At 45.6% G+C, this 20,858-nt stretch overlaps 1 protein-coding gene across 1 annotated transcript in view; it reads right to left on the reverse strand.

Moving 5' to 3' along the window:
* NSMAF (neutral sphingomyelinase activation associated factor) overlaps positions 1-20,858 on the reverse strand; it is a 205,431-nt gene that overhangs the window by 137,134 nt on the left and 47,439 nt on the right. Inside the window, exon 2 of the mRNA XM_073631669.1 lies at positions 18,652-18,741. Within this exon, the coding sequence (XP_073487770.1) occupies positions 18,652-18,741 (90 nt within the window). The remainder of the gene's footprint in view (positions 1-18,651; positions 18,742-20,858) is intronic.

A 20,858-nucleotide genomic window follows, 5' to 3' on the forward strand; every position in this document is an offset into this window, starting at 1 on the left:
GGATATGACGTTGAGCACGTGCACTCAACTTCTTTGGTTGACCATGGTGAGGCCTGTTCTGAGTGGAACCTGTCTTGTTAAACCATTGTATGGTCTTGGCCACTGTGCTGCAGCTCAGTTTCAGTGTCTTGGCAATCTTCTTATAGCCTAGGCCATCTTTATGTAGAGCAACAACTCTTTTCTTTAAATCCTCAGAGTGTTCTTTGCCATGAGGTACCATGTTGAACTTCCAGTGACAAGTATGAGAGAGTGAGAGCAATAAAACCAAATGTAACACACTTGCTCCCCATTCACACCTGAGAGGGTGTAATCACTTTGGTTACCAGCGGTTTAGTCATTAATGGCTGTGTGTTGAGTTATTTTGAGGGGGCAGCACATTTACACAGTTATACAAGCTGTACACTCACTACTTTACATTGTAGTAAAGTGTCATTTCTTATGTGTCACATGAAAAGATATAATAAAATATTCTTTACACGCACATGAACTTTAATGGCATCCCAGTCCCAGTCTTAGTCCGTAGGGTTCAATATTGAGTTGGTCCACCCTATGACAGCTCCTACTCTTCAGAAAAGGGGCCATCCTCAAACTGTTCCCACAAAGTTGGGAGCATGAAATTGTCCAAAATGTCTTTTTTGGTGGTATTTGATCACCACTGCCTTTTTTAATATTTGCGCAACAAAAAAAAAAGACCAAATTTTTTGGAAAAAAACAAAAAAACTTTTACTTTCTGCTATAAAACATAGCTGGTAAAAAAAAAAAATATGTAAAAAAATCGAATTTCTTCATAAATTTAGACCAATATGTATTCTGCTACATATTTCTGCAAAAAAAATTCCAATAGGCATATGTTGATTGGTTTTCGCAAAAGTTATAGCGTCTACAAAACTATGGTATATATTAGAGCTGCACGATTAATCGTTAAGAATCGAAATTGCGATCTTTCTCCCTTCCCGATCTTCAAAACAGCATGTCGCGATCTTTCTAACAAGTGCAGAGAGTTCTCATGAGTTCTAGCTCATTATGTAATAATTACCTTAAAACAAAGCTCTCTCAGTGGTTACCACTGAGATGGCTGACAATTTCCCCCACAGTTTCTTTCGCGTTCGCTCTGGCCCTGTGATTGGCCGAAACCGCAATGACGTCATTCCCACAAACGCGCACCGGGAGCCGCCATTTATGGCACGGGACTCGGAAGGAACGGCACCCGTGGCCTTTCCTTCAGAGTGCATGCGCCAATGATGTCACTGGCTGCATGTAATGTAAATGTCTCCTAAACGGTGCACGTTTAGGAGATATTTACACTACCTATAGGTAAGCCTTATTATAGGCACATGTCTGCAGAGGAAGTTTATTTCCTCTTTAAGATAAAAAACCTTCTGCCTTTACAACTCCTTAAACACTCACCATCCCCTTAAAGATTGAGGCTACATGCCCACGGACGTTTTAAAAAACGAGCTGCAAAGCTAGTACCAACGCCAGAAAAAAAGCAGTGTTAAAAACACGTTTTTTTCTTGCGTTTTGCATTGGTGTCAATACCCGTTTAGCCATGCTAGCTTTCAGCCGCGTTTCTGTGTCTCTATTTAAAATCAATGGTTCCCTATGGGAGCCCATTGATTTGAATAGAAGTCTCACCAGAAGTCGGATCAAGATGATCCGACCTGCGGTGCGACTTGTGTGCTGAGAATCTTGAAGGGGAACCCCAACAAAATTTTGCATGAGGTTCCCCCCAAGATCCATACCAAACCTTTATCCGAGCACGCAGCCCGGCCAGGTCAGGAAAGAGGGGGAGATGAGCGAGCACCCCCCCCCCGGACCATACCAGGCCACATGCCATCAACATGGGGGGTGGGTGCTTTGGAGCAGAGGGGGCCCCTGCACCCCCTACCCCAAAGCACCTTGTCTCCATGTTGATGAGGACAAGGGTGACCCCGCCCCTTATGATGCCACAGTCCCGGGGCATGATGGGACTGCAACATCATAAGGGACGGGGTCACCGGGTGACATCACCCGGTGACACCGCCCCATGCCTATTTAAGTCGTTGCGCACACGGCATTACAACGGGAGAGAGCGTCGTGTCAACATCGGAAGAAAAGAAGAGGGAAGAAGAGGATGGAGAAGACCGGGCAAACGCTAGCAAAAGAGCGGCAGATAGCGGAAGAGCCCGGCAGAAGAGTCGGAGAACGGAAGAAGAGGCCGAAGAGAGCGGAGGAGTCGGAAGAGATGATCCAGAAGTCAGATCAAGATGATCCGACCTGCGGTGCGACTTGTGTGCTGAGAATCTTGAAGGGGAACCCCAACAAAATTTTGCATGAGGTTCCCCCCAAGATCCATACCAAACCTTTATCCGAGCACGCAGCCCGGCCAGGTCAGGAAAGAGGGGAAGATGAGCGAGCACCCCCCCCCGGACCATACCAGGCCACATGCCATCAACATGGGGGGTGGGTGCTTTGGAGCAGAGGGGGCCCCTGCACCCCCTACCCCAAAGCACCTTGTCCCCATGTTGATGAGGACAAGGGTCTCTTCCCAACAACCCTTGCCCGGAGGTTGTCGGGGTCTGCGGGCGGGGACTCATAGTGATCTGGAAGCCCCCTTTAACAAGGGCTCCCCCAGATCAAGGGCCCCCACCCTAGGTGAATGAGTATGGGGTACATCGTACCCCTACCCATTCACCTAAATAAAAAAAAGTGTCAAAAATAAAACACATTACACAGGTTTTTAAAGTATTTTTATTAAAGCAACTCCGGCTCTTCTCCTCTGTCTCTGCTATCTTCTGCTTTTTTGCTGGGTCTTCTCCGCTATCTTCTGCTCTTTTGCTGGGTCTTCTCCCCTCTCCGGTTCTTCTCCTCTCTCTTCTGCTGTTTTGCTGGGTCTTCTCCTCTCTCCGGGTCTTCTCTGCTATCTTCTCCCGCTGTTCTTCTTCCGATGTTGACTCAACACGATCTCCCGATGTAATGCTGGTTCCGCAGTGTGCAATGACTTATATTGGCATGGGCCGGGGCCACCTGATGACGTAAGGTAGAGGACACGCCCCTTGTGATGTCATCACCTGGGCATTATGGGGTGATAACATCACAAGGGGGCGTGTCCTCTAACGTACGCCATTGGGTGGCCCCGCCTCATGCCAATATAAGTCATTGCACACTGCGGAACCAGCATTACAATGGGAGATCGCGTTGAGTCAACATCGGAAGAAGAACAGAGGGAGAAGACCCAGCAAAAGAGCAGAAGAGAGAGGAGAAGACCCGGAGAGGGGAGAAGACCCAGCAAAAGGCAGAAGATAGCGGAGAAGAACCGGAGAGGGGAGAAGACCCAGCAAAAGAGCAGAAGATAGTGGAGAGAGAGAGGAGAAGAGCCGGAGCTGCTTTAATAAAATACTTTAAAAACCTGTGTAGTGTGTTTATTTTTGACACTTTTTTATTTAGGTGAATGGCTAGGGGTACAATGTACCCCAATACTCATTCACCTAGGGTGGGGAACCGTGATCCGGGGGCCCCTTGTTAAAGGGGGCTTCCAGATCACTATAAGTCCCCGCCCGCAGACCCAGACAACCACCAGGCAAGGGTTGTCGGGAAGAGGCCCTTGTCCTCATCAACATGGAGACAAGGTGCTTTGGGGTGGGGGGCGCAGGGGCCCCCTCTGCTCCAAAGCACCCATCCCTCATGTTGAGAGCATGTGACCTGGTATGGTCCAGGAGGGGGGGGGGGCGCTCGCTCGTTCCCCCTCCCTTTTCTGACCTGCCGGGCTGCATGCTCGGATAAGGGTTTGGTATGGATCTTGGGGGGAACCCCACGCAAAATTTTGACGGGGTTCCCTTTTAAGATACTCAGCACACAAGTCGCACCGCAAGTCATCTTGATCCGACTTCTGGTGCGACTTCTATTCAAATCAATGGGCTCCCATAGGGAACCATTGATTTTGAATAAAGACAGAGAAACGCGGGACGGTGCATAATGCCGTGTATACAGCGCTAAACCCTGTTAAATCGCGTTTAACACCTTTTACCGGCGTCTGGCGTTTTTACAGCTCTAGCGCTGGAGCCTCAGAATACACTGGTCCTGTTTTTTTTTTGGAGCTTAAAAACGCCTATGCCACTTACAGCTCAAAAATGCCATGGTGGACATGAGGCCATAGGCTAACATGGAGAGGCATTTTTAAGCTGCAAAAAACGCTCAAAAAAGTGGCTGTAAAAACGTCCGTGGGCATGAGGCCTGACAATGCTGCTGCCTACTGTGCCCCCTGTGCTCATTCATCCAGAGTGGCAGGACTGTAATACAGGAGGTAAAATGGTAAAAAAAAAAGAAAAAAACAAATACAGCCACCACATCTAATGATTGGGAAGCTGCAATACATTACATTTTTGGTTTTGGGTTTAATACCGCTCTAACCTTAGTAAGACTGTCTGCTCCGATGGATATTACTTCCTCTAATTCTAGACACAGATTATTTAGGCAACCTTCACCACTATCTCACTTCCTGAAGTCATTTCCTAAAACAGTCTTCAAGGAAACTTATCTTCCCCTATAATGTCAGATAACAGTTAATAGATCAGACAAACCCAGTATAAAAGAATATTTACACAGAAATAGAGGAGGAGGTGTGACAATTTCCAAGATGTCAGAGGTTTGTTTAGTTCCAGTACATGAAAGCTGCAACACAGTGTAAAAGAAAGGAGAAAAACACTGGAAAAAGCTCAAGGTATGGCAGAAAAAGTTTACTGTAAAATGAGAGAAAGTATGCATTCCACGCAGAAGATGAAATTTCCTCGTCAACAAATGCTCCAAATTCCTTTTAGCTAATTCCCAATTTTCCAAAGAACTATGACTAATAAAGGTTTATAAGCCAGTTCTTGCATAAATCAGGTTTCCCAGCTGCGCATGCATGGCCAGCTATATTGAGATTGTTGGCAGAAAGCGCGACAGGAGATAAGGGAAGTAGATTTCCCGAGGGGCAATAGAGGAGTCAAAAATCCTCTTAAAGTGGTTGTAGACCTCGGACATGAAATATGAACAAAGCCTATCCCTCTATAGTGTGTACTTGTATCACATAGGTTGGACTTGATGGACTTGTGTCTTTTTTCAACCTCACCTACTATGTATCAATTAAGAGCAATAGGTGTCACTTTAATCTACTGCTTCTTTCCTCTGCTGTCAGCATGAATTACTTCTGACAATTTTTCCTGACACCAAGAGAAAAATGGTGACGGGGAGGGACCTCCAGCTGATTGACAGCCGTAGCTCTGTTCCTGTGTGCTATGTGAAGGGGGCGTGCCCCTTTCCTCCAATCAGCTCTCCTCACTGAGCTCTACAGAGTGTAAATTTAGCTCTTCACCTCCTTTTTTTCTTAACTCTCAGATAAGCTTTATACCTTAGCACTTTGAACAAATGTACCTGTCGGTCTGCTCCCCTATCTTCTCTACACCTTATGTAGGAGGATTTGTTTAATCCCTGTGTATAACCTGAAGCCCGTCACTTATATGTAAGGGTTTAAAACCATTTTAACCAGTTCCTGCCAGGTCTATAGCATATTGAAGGTCGAGCGGGACATATGTCGATCCAGATGGATGTCATACACACCGCACTGTCCAGACACAGCCGATGACTGCTGCCGGTACCATGTGATCGCTGTGACCAATCACAGCAGATGACATGAAAATTGTAAACAATTAATGGCTTTCTTTCATGCCATTTGTTGCAATTGGGTTAGCTGTGATTGGTCACGGTGATCACATGGCACAGACAGGGCCAATCACAGCCCATCTGTACCATATGAATAACAAACTGAATCGATTTCATTACAAAAAAAAACAAAAAACTTGCTTATAGCAATGAAATTCACTGCTATAAGCAATCATAATGTGAAAAAAAAAAAAATCCTGATTACTTTCCCAGAATAGTCTCTAATCACCGCCACACCAATCATAGGATGACGCTGTACTGCGCTTGTGACAGTATGTTTAAAAAAAAATAATTGTAAACTTTTTTTTTATATATATATATTTCTTCATTTTCCATGATATTATGACAAAAAAATTAAACTTAAAAAAACTCGCATTGCCTCTTACTAAATACCTTGGACTGTCTACTTTCCAAAAAGGGGTCACTTGGGGGATATTTTTGGGCCTCATGAAATGAGATAGGCTGTCAGTACATCAGGATTGATTGATTTTCTGGGATATACCATAGTTTGTGGATGCTATAACTTTCCTACAGACTAAATAATATACACCAATTTGGGTTATTTTATGAAAGAAATGTAGCAGAACAAATTTTGGCCTAAATTTACGATGAAAAATTATTTATTTGCAAAATTTTATAACAGAAATGAAGAAAAATGTTTTTTATAACAAAATGTTATAACAGAAACAAAGAAAAATGCAGATTTTTTTTTTTTTACTTTTCGGTCTTTCTTCATTTATTTAGCAAACCAAAAACCCAGTGCTGATTAAATACCACCAAAAGAAAGCTTTATTTGTGTGAACAAAATGATAAAAATGTAGCTTGGGTAAAGAGTTGTCATTCAAATTGCAACAGCGCTGAAAGCTAAAAAGTGGCCTGGAAAGGAAGGGGGTGGTGTGCCCGCTATTGAAGTGGTTAAGGCTTTATAAGTAAAAAAATTTACAAAAAGTAAGAACTAGAGATGTACCTTAACCACTTGCCGACCAGCCACAATACATATACTGCGGCAGGTCGGCTCTATTGCGCAAAACGACGTACCTGTATGTCGTTTCATGCAATAGATACTGTGGGAGCGTGCCACCGGATATCCACCGGCCACCCGCGATCGCTCCACTGAGAGGCAGAAAGGGGGTAAACAAGGCGGATTCCTGTTCTGACAGGGGTCAACATGGAGATATACTGTTCCCAGTGATCAGGAACAGCGATCTCTGTGTTGCCCCAGTGAGCCCATCCCCCACACAGTTAAAACACACCCAGGAAACACAGTTAACCCCTTGATCGCCCCCTAGTCCCTGCCAGTCATTTATACATTGATCAGTGCATTTTTTTAGCACTGATCACTGTAATGTCACTGGTCCCCAAAAAATGTCACTTGGGGTCAGATTTGTCCGCCGCAAAGTCGTAGTCCCGAATAAAAAAAAAAAAAAAAAATCGCCGCCATTACCAGCAAAAACTTAGAAAAAAAAATAAAAAAGTTAATAAATCTATCCCCTATTTTGTGGACGCTATAACTTTTGCGCAAACCAATCAAAATGCGCTTATTGCGATTTGTTTTTACCAAAAATATGTAGAAGAATATTTATCGGCCTAAATCGATGAAGAAATGTGTTTTTTTTTTTTAAATGTATTATGGCAAAAAGTAAAAAATATTGTTTTTTGTTTTTTTTTAAATGGTCGGTCTTGTTTTGTTTATAGAACAAAAAAAAAAATAAAAAATAATACGCAGAGGTCATCAAATACCACCAAAAGAAAGCTCTATTTGTGGTTAAAAAAAGAAGTCAATTTTGTTTGAGTACAGCGTCGCACTGCCGACATGATCGCACCCACTGTGGGGTATGGGAGGCTCACTCTGTGATCCGGACACTGATCATAGATTGAGGTAAAGAGCCAATCAGCTCTACCATAAAATACCACCAAAAGAAAGCTCTATTTGTGTGATATAAATTTGTTTGGGTACAGTGTTGCATGATCGTGCAATTGTCATTTAAAGTGCGACAGCACCGAAAGCTGAAAAGTAGTTTGGGCCTGAAAGGGGGTAAAAGTGCCCAGTAGGCAAATGGTTGAATTCATTTTTAAATAATTTTTGAGAAAGTAGCTTGGAAAATATGTCAACTTTCTTTGATGTTTTTATCCCCGCTATAGAGGGAATTTCCTTTCTCAAAAAGGTGACAGGGGTTTTACCTATTCAGTACTGTAGACAAGAGCTGCACCATTAAGCATTAAAGAATCGAGATTGAGATTCTACCCCCCTCGCAATCTTAACACAGCATTTTCCCGATTCAGTGCTGAGAGTTCTCTGCTCAAGCCGACAGTTGTCAAAAAAAAAAAAAAAAAAAAGGAAAAAACAAACAGGCAGTCTGCCAAGTTTATAACAACCTAGTTTAGGGGAGATAAAGAGAATCCTTGTAACATTTTCTTTTAGATCAAAAGGAATGACTAAACCTTTTTCTGTCATTTGTTGCTTACAAGTCAGTATGTTTTACTTAGAGCCCCCAAACACACACACACACACACACACACACACACACAGTGTGGATGGAAAGTATTCAGACCCCCCTAAATTTTTCACTCTTTGTTATATTGCAGCCATTTGCTAAGATCATTTAAGTTCATTTTTTTCCTCATTAATGTACACACAGCACCCCATATTGACAGAAAAACACAGGATTGTTGACATTTTTGCAGATTTATTAAAAAAGAAAAACTGAAATATCACATGGTCCTAAGTATTCAGACCCTTTGCTGTGACATTCATATATTTAACTCAGGTGCTGTCCATTTCTTCTGATCATCCTTGAGATGGTTCTACACCTTTGAGTCCAGCTGTGTTTGATTATACTGATTGGACTTGATTAGGAAAGCCACACACCTGTCTATATGTAAGACCTTACAGCTCACAGTGCATGTCAGAGCAAATGAGAATCATGAGGTCAAAAGGAACTGCCTGAAGAGCTCAGAGACAGAATTGTGGCAAGGCACAGATCTGGCCAAGGTTACAAAAAATTTCTGCTGCACTTAAGGTTCCTAAGAACACAGTGGCCTCCATAATCCTTAAATGGAAGACGTTTGGGACGACCAGAACCCTTCCTAGAGCTGGTCGTCCGGCCAAACCGAGCTATCGGGGGAGAAGTGCCTTGGTGAGAGAGGTAAAGAAGAACCCAAAGATCACTGTGGCTGAGCTCCAGAGATGCAGTCTGGAGATGGGAGAAAGTTGTAGAAAGTCAACCATCACTGCAGCCCTCCACCAGTCGGGGCTTTATGGCAGAGTGGCCTGACGGAAGCCTCTCCTCAGTGCAAGACACATGAAAGCCCGCATGGAGTTTGCTAAAAAAACACCTGAAGGACTCCAAGATGGTGAGAAATAAGATTCTCTGGTCTGATGAGACCAAGATAGAACTTTTTGGCCTTAATTCTAAGCGATATGTGTGGAGAAAACCAGGCACTGCTCATCACCTGTCCAATACAGTCCCAACAGTGAAGCATGGTGGTGGCAGCATCATGCTGTGGGGGCGTTTTTCAGCTGCAGGGACAGGACGACTGGTTGCAATCGAGGGAAAGATAAATGCGGGCAAGTACAGGGATATCCCGGACGAAAACCTTCTCCAGAGTGCTCAGGACCTCAGACTGGGCCGAAGGTTTACCTTCCAACAAGACAATGACCCTAAGCACACAGCTAAAATAATGAAGCAGTGGCTTCATAACAACTCCGTTACTGTTCTTGAATGTCCCAGCCAGAGCCCCGACTTAAACCCAATTGAGCATCTCTGGAGAGACCTAAAAATGGCTGTCCAACAACAATTACCATCCAACCTGACAGAACTGGAGAGGATCTGCAAGGAGGAATGGCAGAGGATCCCCAAATCCAGGTGTGAAAAACTTATTGCATTTTTCCCCAAAAGACTCATGGCTGTATTAGATCAAAAGGGTGTTTCTACTAAATACTGAGCAAAGGGTCTGAATATTTAGGATCATGTGATATTTCAGTTTTTCTTTTTTAATAAATCTGCAAAAATGTCAACAATTCTGTGTTTTTCTGTCAATATGGGGTGCTGTGTGTACATTAATGAGGAAAAAATGAACTTAAATGATTTTAGCAACTGGCTGCACATATATACACATATACATACACACACACACACACACACATTGTATACATACATATACATATACATACATACATACATACATACACACATATATATTTTTTTTTTTTAGCAGAGACCCTAGCCTAGAGAATAAAATGGTGGTTGTTGCAAGATTTTATGTCTTTCCAATGCAATATTTTTGGGAAAAAATACACTGTAATGAATTTAAATAAAAAACGAAAACAGTAAAAAGTTAGCCCAATTTTTTTGTATGTATAATGTGAAAGATGATGTTACGCCACAAGAATCGTGGTCTTTATTTTAAGTAAAAAAAAAATTGTGATTCTCATTGTAGCCAGAATCATGCAACTCTCTGTAGACTAATTCACAATCCACCCAGAGACTGGTAAATCTACCATTTTAGGTTCCATACACACTAGCTTAAAAAAAGCTGTTTCTAGAGGAGTTTAGCTTTTTGCCTGTAAAAGCAAATAATGTTATCCTATGTGTCCATGCACATTAGGTTGTAGAGGTGTTCTTTTTAAGCTCAGCGTTTAGAGGCAGAAATAAAACCCTTCTGTTTTGCGTTTTTGAGGGCGTTTGTTTGGCAGAAATAAGCGCTAAACACTCATAAACACTCAAAATTAGCATTTTATGCTGCCAAAAGCACTGGTGTTTTTTACGTTAGTGTGCAGGGAGCCTAAAAGGCACAATAAGATTTAATTATACACTTAAAAGTTTGTGCACTAAACAAAAAAGAAATGGGGACAAAACCCATCCTATCAAGGAAATGTAAACATACTTGGCTTATCAAACACAATGTATATGTTCCAGGTTTAGCTTGTAGTTTTCATATGGTGTTTCCAGTATCTCAATGTTGTGTCCACTCTGTTATACAATTCAATTTGTTACCACTACAGAAAATTACCTAATACCAATCTTTCCTTAGAATAAATAACTTAAAAAATAAAAATAGCTGGCATAGCTACAGTACCTGTTGGTGAGAATGTGTTTCTTGTTCTCGGCGACAGGGTACTGTACATCTCGCGCTGGCTGCAATAGAAAAAACACATTTTCCTATTGCAGCGAGTGCGAGAAAGAATTCCCCTCCAAGAGCATACCAGGCCCTTAGGTCTGGTATGGATTTTAAGGGGAACCCCCTACGCCAAAAAAACGGCGCGGGGGTCCCCCCAAAATTCATACCAGGCCATTATCCGAGCACGCAGCCCGGCCAGTCAGGAAAGGTGGTGGGGATGAGCGAGCCCCCCCCCCTCCTGAACCGTACCAGGCCGCATGCCCTCAACATGGGGGGGGGGTGAAGCCCTGTGGCCCCCCCATCCCAAAGCACCTTGTCTCCATGTTGAGGAGGACAAGGGCCTCTTGCCGACAACCCTAGCCGTTGGTTGTCGGGGTCTAAAGGCGGGGGGGCTTATCGGAATCCGGGAGCCCCCTTTAATAAAAGGGCCCCCAGATCCTGGCCCCCCACCCTATGTGAATGAGTATGGGGTACATCGTACCCCTACCCATTCACCTGGGGGAAAAAAGTGTCAATAAAAACATACTAGACAAGTAATTTATTAGGCAGCTCCGGGGGTCTCTTCCGACTTCGGGCATCTCTTCCGACTCCTCCGCTCTCTCCGGCCTCTTCTTCCGTTCTCCGATTCTTCTGCCGAGCTCCTCCGCTATCTGCCGCTCTTTTGCTAGCGTTTGCCCGGTCTTCTCCATCCTCTTCTTCCCTCTTCTTTTCTTCCGATGTTGACACGACGCTCTCTCCCGTTGTAATGCCATGTGTGCAACGACTTAAATAGGCATGGGGCGGTGTCACCGGGTGATGTCACCCGGTGACCCCGTCCCTTATGACGTCGCAGTCCCATCATGCCCCGGGACTGTGGCATCATAAGGGGCGGGGTCACCGGGTGACATCACCCGGTGACCACGCCCCATGCCTATATAAGTTGTTGTGCACCGCGCACATGGCATTACAGCGGGAGAGAGCGTTGTGTCAACATCAGAAGAAGAGAAGAGGGAAGAAGACGACGGAGAAGACTGGGCCAACGCTAGCAAAAGAGCGGCAAAAGAGCAGAAGATAAGGGAGGAGCCAGGCAGAAGAACCCGAGAGCGGGAGAAGAACCGGAGACCGGAAAAAGAGGCCGGAGAGAGCGGAGGAGTCAGAAGAGACCCTCAGAGCTGCCTAATAAATTACTTCAAAGACCTGTCTAGTGTGTTTTTACCCCCATACTCATTCACATATGGTGGGGGCCGGGATCTGTGGGCCCCCTTATTAAAAGGGGCTCCCGGATTCCGATAAGCCCCCCGCCCGCAGACCCCGACAACCAACGGTCAGGGTTGTCGGGAAGAGGCCCTTGTCCTCATCAACATGGAGACAAGGTGCTTTGGGGTGGGGGGCGCAGGGGCCCCCTCTGCTCCAAAGCACCCATCCCTCATGTTGAGGGCATGTGGCCTGGTATGGTCCAGGAGGGGGGGGGGGGGCGCTCGCTCGTTCCCCCTCCCTTTCCTGACCTGCCGGGCTGCATGCTCGGATAAGGGTTTGGTATGGATCTTGGGGGGAACCCCACGCAAAATTTTGACGGAGTTCCCCTTTAAGATACTCAGCACACAAGTCGCACTGCAAGTCATCTTGATCCGACTTCTGGTGCGACTTCTATTGAAATCAATGGGCTCCCATAGGGAACCATTGATTTTGAATAGAGACAGAGAAACGCGGGACGGTGCATAACGCTGCGTATACAGCGCTAAACCCCGTTAAATCGCAATTAACAACTTTTACCGGCGTCTGGCATTTTTACAGCTCTAGCGCTGGAGCCTCAGAATGCACTGGTCCTGGGTTTTTTTTGGAGCTTAAAAACGCCTATGCCACTTACAGCCCAAAAACGCCATGTTGAGGGCATGCGGCCTGGTATGGTTCAGGAGGGGGGGCGCTCGCTCGTTCCCCACTCCCTTTCCTGACCGGCCGGGCTGCGTGCTTGGATAAGGGTCTGGTATGGAATTTGGGGGGACCCCCATGCCGTTTTTTCGGCATAGGGGGTTCCCCTTAAAATCCATACCAGACCTAAGGGCCTGGTATGCTTTTGGAGGGCGGACCCATGCCGTTTTTTTATTTAAAATTTGGCGTGGAGTTCCCCCCCATGATTCATACCAAATACATGTCAGCAATGCTTGTCGCTCATTGGGAAAGAAAAAAAAACATTTTTCCTTTCCCGATGAGCAGGCCAGCTCGACGCTGGCTCCCGCGACGGGGCTCGCAGGTGACAATCTCGCCGATAACAGATTGACACAATTTCGCGGTCACCTACTGTAGGTCTCATGAGTATCTAGGTCCACCTGTCTGATAAGGTCATCGTTACAAGGCCACACTCTAACTTTTGGGTTCTTCATGCATTTCATTTGATTTATAATTCGGCAGAATCAGTGAAACGATCACAGTTGCAGCATTTGGGCGAATCCAAGCGGGCGAGGCAAATATTTTTAGGCCCAAACAAAAGTTGTATATGGATTAAATAACCGTGGGGGAACACATGGCCACCAGAGAACAGAGATGAATGGCAATATAATGCCTGTAAATGAAGTTAGATTAATAAGTTAAACTTCATTTAAATAAATGTGACTGGACTTTGTTTTAAGCTTTATTTTTGATCATATAGGGAACATGTGACAATGTTACTGAGGTTCTAAGAAGTTGGATTAGAGAGCATGTAATCCATTCTAATTTGTATTTGATGAGAGATCACAAGGTTTGCTATCAATGGTGCTTAGTTGTGGTTTTTCAATTGTCTTCACAGACTAGCATGCAAGTTAAAGTGGTTCTAAAGGCAAAAGGGTTTTTATCTTAATGCAGTCTATGCATTAGGATAAAAACCTTCAGCGTGCGGCAACCCTCCTCCCCTAATACTTACCTGAGCCTCCTCTGATCCAGCGATGTTGCATGAGAGACTTGGCTGGCTGGGACTCTACCTCCTGATTGGCTGAGACAGCAGCGGAGCACCATTGGCTCCCGCTGCTGTCAGTCAGTGACAGCAGTGGGAGAGATGCAATGGGGAGAGAGAGGAGCCCCTATAGCAAGCTGCTTGCTGTGGGGACACTCGGGGAGGGGGGGTTCAGAAGCGCCGAAGAGGGACCCAAGAAGAGGAGGATATGGCCTACTCTGTGCAAAACCACTGCACAGAACAGGCAAGTATAACATGTTTATTAATTTTAAGTGAAGAAAAAAACAAAAACTTTAGTATTACTTTAACTAGTATAGTTCTCTATCATGTTAATGTCCATTTAAGAGGGTGTCTAAGCACCACCTTCTTCAGTGAAACCTTAATGCCCCCTCGTTTCTTACACACAATGAAAAGCATCTCAGCAGTATTGTGTTACCCGTTTCCTATTAGGATTCTCTTAAAGTGATTGTAAAGTCTTGTTTTTTTCTCTCTAAAAATAAGAAACACATTATAATTACCTGCCCTATGCAGTTGGTTTTGCACAGGGCAGCCCAGATCCTCCTCGTCCCTCTTCGGCTCTCCTGGCCCCTCCATCCTGTTGTGTGCCCCCACAGTAAGCAGTCTGCTCTGGGGGCACTCGAGCCGAGTTACAGCTTCCTGTGTCCATTCAGACAGGGAGCCCTGGTTCGGCCCCGCTCCCTCCCCTTCCTGATTGGCTAACTGACTTTGATTGACAGCAGCGGGAGCCAATGGCGCCGCTGCTGTGTCTTAGCCAATCAGGAGGAGAGTCCAGGACGACTGAGGAACTCGTGGACATCGCTGGAGAGAGATGGGGCTCAGGTAAGTATTAGGGGAGCTGCTGCACACAGAAGGTTTTTTTTTTTCAAATACAAATTTTATTGAACACCAACAAAAGGGGAGGTCCCAACATTACAATCTGTAGATATTGTATATGTTACAGACACTTTGTTCAGTATGTCAAAATACGTTAAACATTATACATCTAATCATTGCAATATAATGATGTAGTTAGCGTACAACATATGGGTTGATGTATTCCAGTTTTTCGTGTGTGTTCAAGGGCAACAGGACCTCTTCCCTTCTTTTTCACTTTTTCCTCAAAATGTACAGTAAACGGAAGATAAGGAGAAAAAGAATAGATTAGAGAGTAGTAGGAATAGGAGGGGGGAGGAAGCCAGGGCGAGGGTGAATGTAGGGGAACTACTCACGTTCCAGAGCTATGTAGACATCTATTGGCAGTCTATGACCCCCGGAGAGATGTTGCTTCCTCTGAAACAATAAAGATGTTTCAGAGACTCCAGGTTTTAGAGTATTTCTCATGTTTGTGCTGCACGGTGAAAACTAAGACCTCCATCTTATTCATTTCCTCCACCTTCCGCAGCCAATCCGCAATAGTCGGCGGGCACTGTTGCTTCCAGTGAAGAGGTATACACGCCTTAGCGGCGTTTAGTAAGTAACACACCAATGATTTTTTGTATTTTTTAATCAGGATTTTCGAAAGATGTAGGATGAAGAACGCCGCATCATCTGGGATCTCGTATTCCGTAAATTTCTGGGTGATGCGACAAACTTCTCCCCAGAAATTCTGTAAGTTAAAGCAGGACCAGAAAATGTGGAGCAATGAACCCTCCCCCTCCCCACATCGCCAACAGCGATCTGAGGTGGTAGGAAAGCACTTGTGTAACCTAGAGGGAGTGAGGTACCATTGTGATAGAATTTTATAATTTGTCTCCTGTATTTTGGTACACAGGGACGATTTAATGGCACAGTTGATGATTTTTTTGTTTTTGTGTCTCTGAGAATTTGCGGTTGAGACCTCTCTCCCACCTTTCTAAACAGGGCAGGTGGGGTTGTGTGGAAGGAGTGTTGAGTAGTGCGTACATTTTGGAAAGAGTTTCCGCTAGCGACTCGGTCCCTGAGCAATACTATTCAAAGGACTCTTCAAAGTCTTGAGGGTCAGGGATGGAATGTAGGAAATGGTGCAATTGTACTGCTTTCCAGAAGGAGAGTTGGTATGTGCCTGTCACAGCAGTCAATTCCGGTAGGGTAACCCAGCGTTCCGCTGTCACAAACTTAGAGGCATGAACGGAGCCTGAGCTCCTCAGGGTATCGTATTGAGTAGGTTGGAGGACCGGTGAGAATTTGGGGTGTCCCAGTATTGGGTACAGTGGGGAGGTAAGGGATGATTGCATGGTTACCTGACTACTGTGGCGTAATGTGGTACCCAGCAGGGGATGCAATTTCAGTCTCGGGGGGAGAGAGTCATAACACCAGAGAGCGCTCTTTAATGGCATGTTAGTCTGAGTTCTCTCTATCTGCACCCATAGTTTAGTTGTCATGTTGCGTCTCCAGTCAAGTAAGCAACCTAAGTGGGTGGCCTGAAAATATCGGCCGACGTCTGGAGCGCCAATCCTCCATGCTGTTTAGGGAGTGAGATTTGGGTCCTACGTAGACAGGGTTTTTTATTGGACCATATAAAACGGGTGAAGAGGGCGTGTACTTGTTTAAAAAATGAGTTTGGTATGTGAACAGGAAGGGCTTGGAACAGGTATAAAAATTTAGGTAAAATACACATTTTTATGAGGTTACACCTGCCGAACCAGGAGTGTAACCCTCTGTTCCAGCTCTCTAGTAGGGTGTGGGCCGTAGACAGGATGGAAGGGATGTTCAGCTCGTAAGTATTTTAAAGCCACGGTTGTCCATTTAAAATGGAAGCTAGCTTGCATAGCCTGCATGACGTGGGGGGACGATAGCAATTCCCATAGTTGCAGATTTTGAAAAATGTATTTTTAGGTTCGACAAAGCACCATATGTGTCAAATTCTTTGAGGAGGTTTGGTAGGGAAATCGTGGGGTTAGTTAAAGAGAAAAGTAAATCATCCGCGTAGGCTGAGATCTTACATAGGGTATCACCTACGGGTAGGCCCTGCATGTCTGGATTCAGTCCTACTTTACACAAGAATGGCTCTAAGGAGAGTGCGAAGTGAAGGGGCGACAAAGGGCACCCCTGTCTCATTCCATTTTCAATAGGAAAAGGGCTCGAGAACAAACTGTTCACCTTCACCTGTGCTGTGGGATTGGAGTAAATCTTGCCTATCCAGCTAAGCATTCTTTCTCCCAGCCCGATGTGACGGAGCACCGAAAAACATGAAGTTCCAGTTCACTCTGTGAAATGCTTTTTCAGTGTCGGTACTTAAGAAAACACATGGGGAGCCTTTATTGGTCGCAACGTGAAGAAGGTTTAGTACCTTGATAGTGTTATCCCGAGCCTCCCTGGTGGGTATGAAGCCCACCTGGTCCAGGTGTATTAGGGTCTGGAGATGTTGTGCCAGTCGGGTTGCCAGGATTTTGGAAAACAGTTTTAGTAGGGATATGGGTCTATAGCTCCCACATGAGGTTGGGTCTTTATCTTCTTTGGGGATTAGAGAGATGCGGGCTTTCAGTGTGTCTCTGGGGAAAGTCTACCAACTGCATTAAAAAATGCCACCATACGTGGGCCTATGATGGGGAGGAAGGTTTTGTAGTACTAGATGGTGTACCTGTCCGGGCCCGGGGCTTTACCTGGTTCCATGGCACCAATGGCTATTTGGAGCTCCTCTTGGGTGATTGGTGCATCTGGTTCATCCCGTATTTCCGTGGTAAGAGAGGGGATTTGGGAGGTCGCTATGTAGTCCTCGACGTCTGCCTGGGGGGGTGGTCTATGTGGTAGATCATATAGCTTAGAGTAAAAGTCACAGAACCTGTTGGAGATTTGTTCCGGTAGTGTAGGTCCGTCGATGGGGCTTGCGGGATGCTGGGGAAGATCTCCAGGCTCCGGGATCCTGCAGGTGAGGCCGGCTGAGTGGTATGGTGGGGCCTAATGAATGTGCTTCCGCCATCTGGAATTCCGGGGAGCCTGACTGTAGTAGCTGAAATAATCTCTGTATTTCCCCCGGTGACGAGGCCGCAGGTGTCGGCTTGTTGGTCTTTTTGTTTCTCTTGGATTAATGCTTCTTAGATGAGAGCATTATGTGGCTAAAGGAGCTAGGTAAGTCGGGTTGGGAAGGAGACGGCTGGGAGCTCTGCTCAGACACGTCTCTACTCGGCCATGTCTAGACCACGCCCCCACAGAAGGTTTTTTTATCTTAATGCATAGAATTCATAAAGATAAAAAACCTTCTGACTTTACAACCACTTTAGGTATGCTTATTAAAACTGAAAAGCGTAGCTCAGTGCTGACAGAGTTCAAAACAGGCACTTAAAAAGTGTATGTAAACCCTCACCTTGTAAAATAAACCATTCAGTTTAAAATAGAAAATGAAAGGGAAAAAAACACACACACACACACACACACACACACACACACCTATTTTTACCCTTATGTTGTTTACATAATTTAACATACAAATCTTCGAGAAGCAACAGGACACTGGTCTTCCTCGCAAATGGTTGGGGGGATGACATGTCAACACCATCGTGATTATTGCAGGAGAGCAGGCTGAGTTCCCAGCACAGCCGGAAAATGGACTACGCTATGCTCTTTAGTCTTTACTTTTTGTGGTGAGTTTTTAATAGAAAAGAGCGACTGCTGGCAGGAACACCAGGGATTTCACACAAAGGAAGCAATACAAAGAGAATAGGATACTTTTTTTATGTACAAGTACATGGTACAGCAGGCACATATCAGGAATTTGAAATTCTGGGTTGACAAATTTTTTAAGCATCTATCTACATCTATGCCAATTCATTGGTGCCCAGAGGAGGTAATGAGCTAGGAAGACAGAAATAAATCAGTACCACTAACAGCCTCTGGGTACATTAGCAGTAGCTATCTGGGTGTATACAGGGTTATCAAATGACTGTAGAATGACCCAGCTAATGCAAAACTGCAAGGATCATCTGCCATCTTAATAATTGCTTAAGTAAATGCAATTTTTTGTTTACCTTTCTGATGAATTCAATCCTCTAGAGATCTGGTGGGCTATGTGTTGCTCAAAAAAATATTCTTCCAAATCCAACAGCAACAGAGAAAACCTGTATGAAAAAGCAAACAACGTAAGCACTACATTATATTTTTTCTTTATTTTTCCACTACAGGCTAGGTTCACATCTGTGGCGGTATGGTTAGAAATTTCATGAGTTCCCACACCCGAATGAAGCTGCACACAAAATGTGCCGCTTTTAAGAACATGGGGGTGCCATTAACTAGAGGTCGACCCAAATGGGTTTTTCTCGGGCCGATGCCGATATTTAGAAATCGGGGCCGCCAATATATGATGCCGATTTTTGCGGCTGATATTTTAGGCCGATTTTTTCTTTTTTTCGCAGGTGCCACTGATTGGCACTGGCAGGTGGCACTGATTGGCACTGGCAGGTTTCACACTGCGTCGATATAGTGTAACTGTGTGGAATTGACATAAGTAACTGAATGCAGAGAGACCAGCTGTCAAAATTCAGCGGTGATGTTGGAGTGGGCGGGGCCCGTTGTGGGCGGGACCCAGCAGCTATCAAACACCAGCCAATGATTACGCTGCTTGAGAAAGGGGGCCGGGCCACATACACATAGCGGCCCGCCCAGATACCATCCCATTGGCTTGTGTTTGATAGCTGCTGGGTCCCGCTGTTCTATCGATATGTGCCCTCCATCGAAAAGTGCACACGCATGCGCAGGACGGAGCCGCATTCCAGCTGATTTGGCAATCAGCTGGAGTGACGTTGCAATTGCGCACATCAGGAGGCATTTTTCGACGGGAGAGAGAATGTCACGGACACTATTAAAAGCTATTCACAGAGCGGAGGGACACTGTAGTTCTGATATTGTGCCTCGCTGTTTTCAGTCTTTTCAAGGTCGCCTTTTGTCAGTGTTGCACGGCGGCTTTAGTGTCTTGATCAGCGCCTGTTGCCCGTGTCGAAGCGGACTGCAACACAGACAAAACCCGCCCTTCAACACAGTCACAAGCCGCCCTGCAACAGTGAGGCATAATATAACAACTACGGTGTCCCCCTCCGATCTGCGAATAGCTTTCAATTGTGTCCGTGAAATTCCCTCTCCGTCGAAAAATACCTCCTGTGATTTGCACATGCACCATGGTCACGTCACTCCAGCTGATCGGGAAATCAACTGGAGTGCGGCGCATGCGTGGGCACTTTGACGGAGGGCACATATCGATAGAATACCGCCCACCCCCGACATCAATACTGAATTCTGACAGCAGGTCTCTCTGCATTCAGTTACAAATGTCAGTTTCACACACTCAGCAGCTCTGGCAAACATCAAGTGCCGCTCTGCCAATGGAGTGTGGGGAAGGGAGGAGGAACACTTGTGGGTCGACCGGGCACGGTGCAATTAAGTCGGCCAAATTTGCATAATAATTGGCCGATGCCGATTTCTTAAAAAAGGCCAAATATCGGCCGATATATCGGTCGACCTCTACCATTAACTCTTATAGCACCACCAAGCACTGAAAAACATGGTGCAGTTTCCCACTTAACCACTTCCCGCCCGGCCTATAGCAGTATGACAGCCGGGCGGTGGTTCAGTTATCCTGACTGGGCGTTATATATGATGTCCTTCAGGATAACAGCCGCCGCGCGCCCGTGGGGGCACGCATCGCGGTGATCGGTGGTGCGGTGTGTCAGTCTGACACACCGCTACACCGATCTCGGTAAAGAGCCTCCGGCGACCACTAGACCACCACCTCCGGCGACCACTAGACCACCAGGGAAGCCCCCAGGACCACCAGGGAAGCCCCCAGCATGTGGATTGCTAGGTACATCCCCCATGGCCATCCACATGTGAAAAAATATGCCCAAAATATACCAATCAGTGCCCACAAATGGGCACTGACTGGCACCTCTGTGGCACATTACAAAACAGGGATGCCCAGCAATGCCACCCATCAGTATCAGTGCCACCCATCAGTGCCGCCTACAAGTAGCCATCAGTGCCGCCTACAAGTACCCATCAGTGCCGCCTACAAGTACCCATCAGTGCCGCCTACAAGTACCCATCAGTGCCGCCTACAAGTGCCCATCAGTGCCGCCTACAAGTACCCATCAGTGCCGCCTACAAGTGCCCATCAGTGCAGCCTACCAGTGCCACTTAATTGGTGCCCGTCAGTGCAGCCATATCAGTGCCCGTCAGTGCAGCC

This window comes from Aquarana catesbeiana, linkage group LG05 (assembly GCF_042186555.1).
Source record: "Aquarana catesbeiana isolate 2022-GZ linkage group LG05, ASM4218655v1, whole genome shotgun sequence".
NCBI lineage: Eukaryota > Metazoa > Chordata > Amphibia > Anura > Ranidae > Aquarana > Aquarana catesbeiana.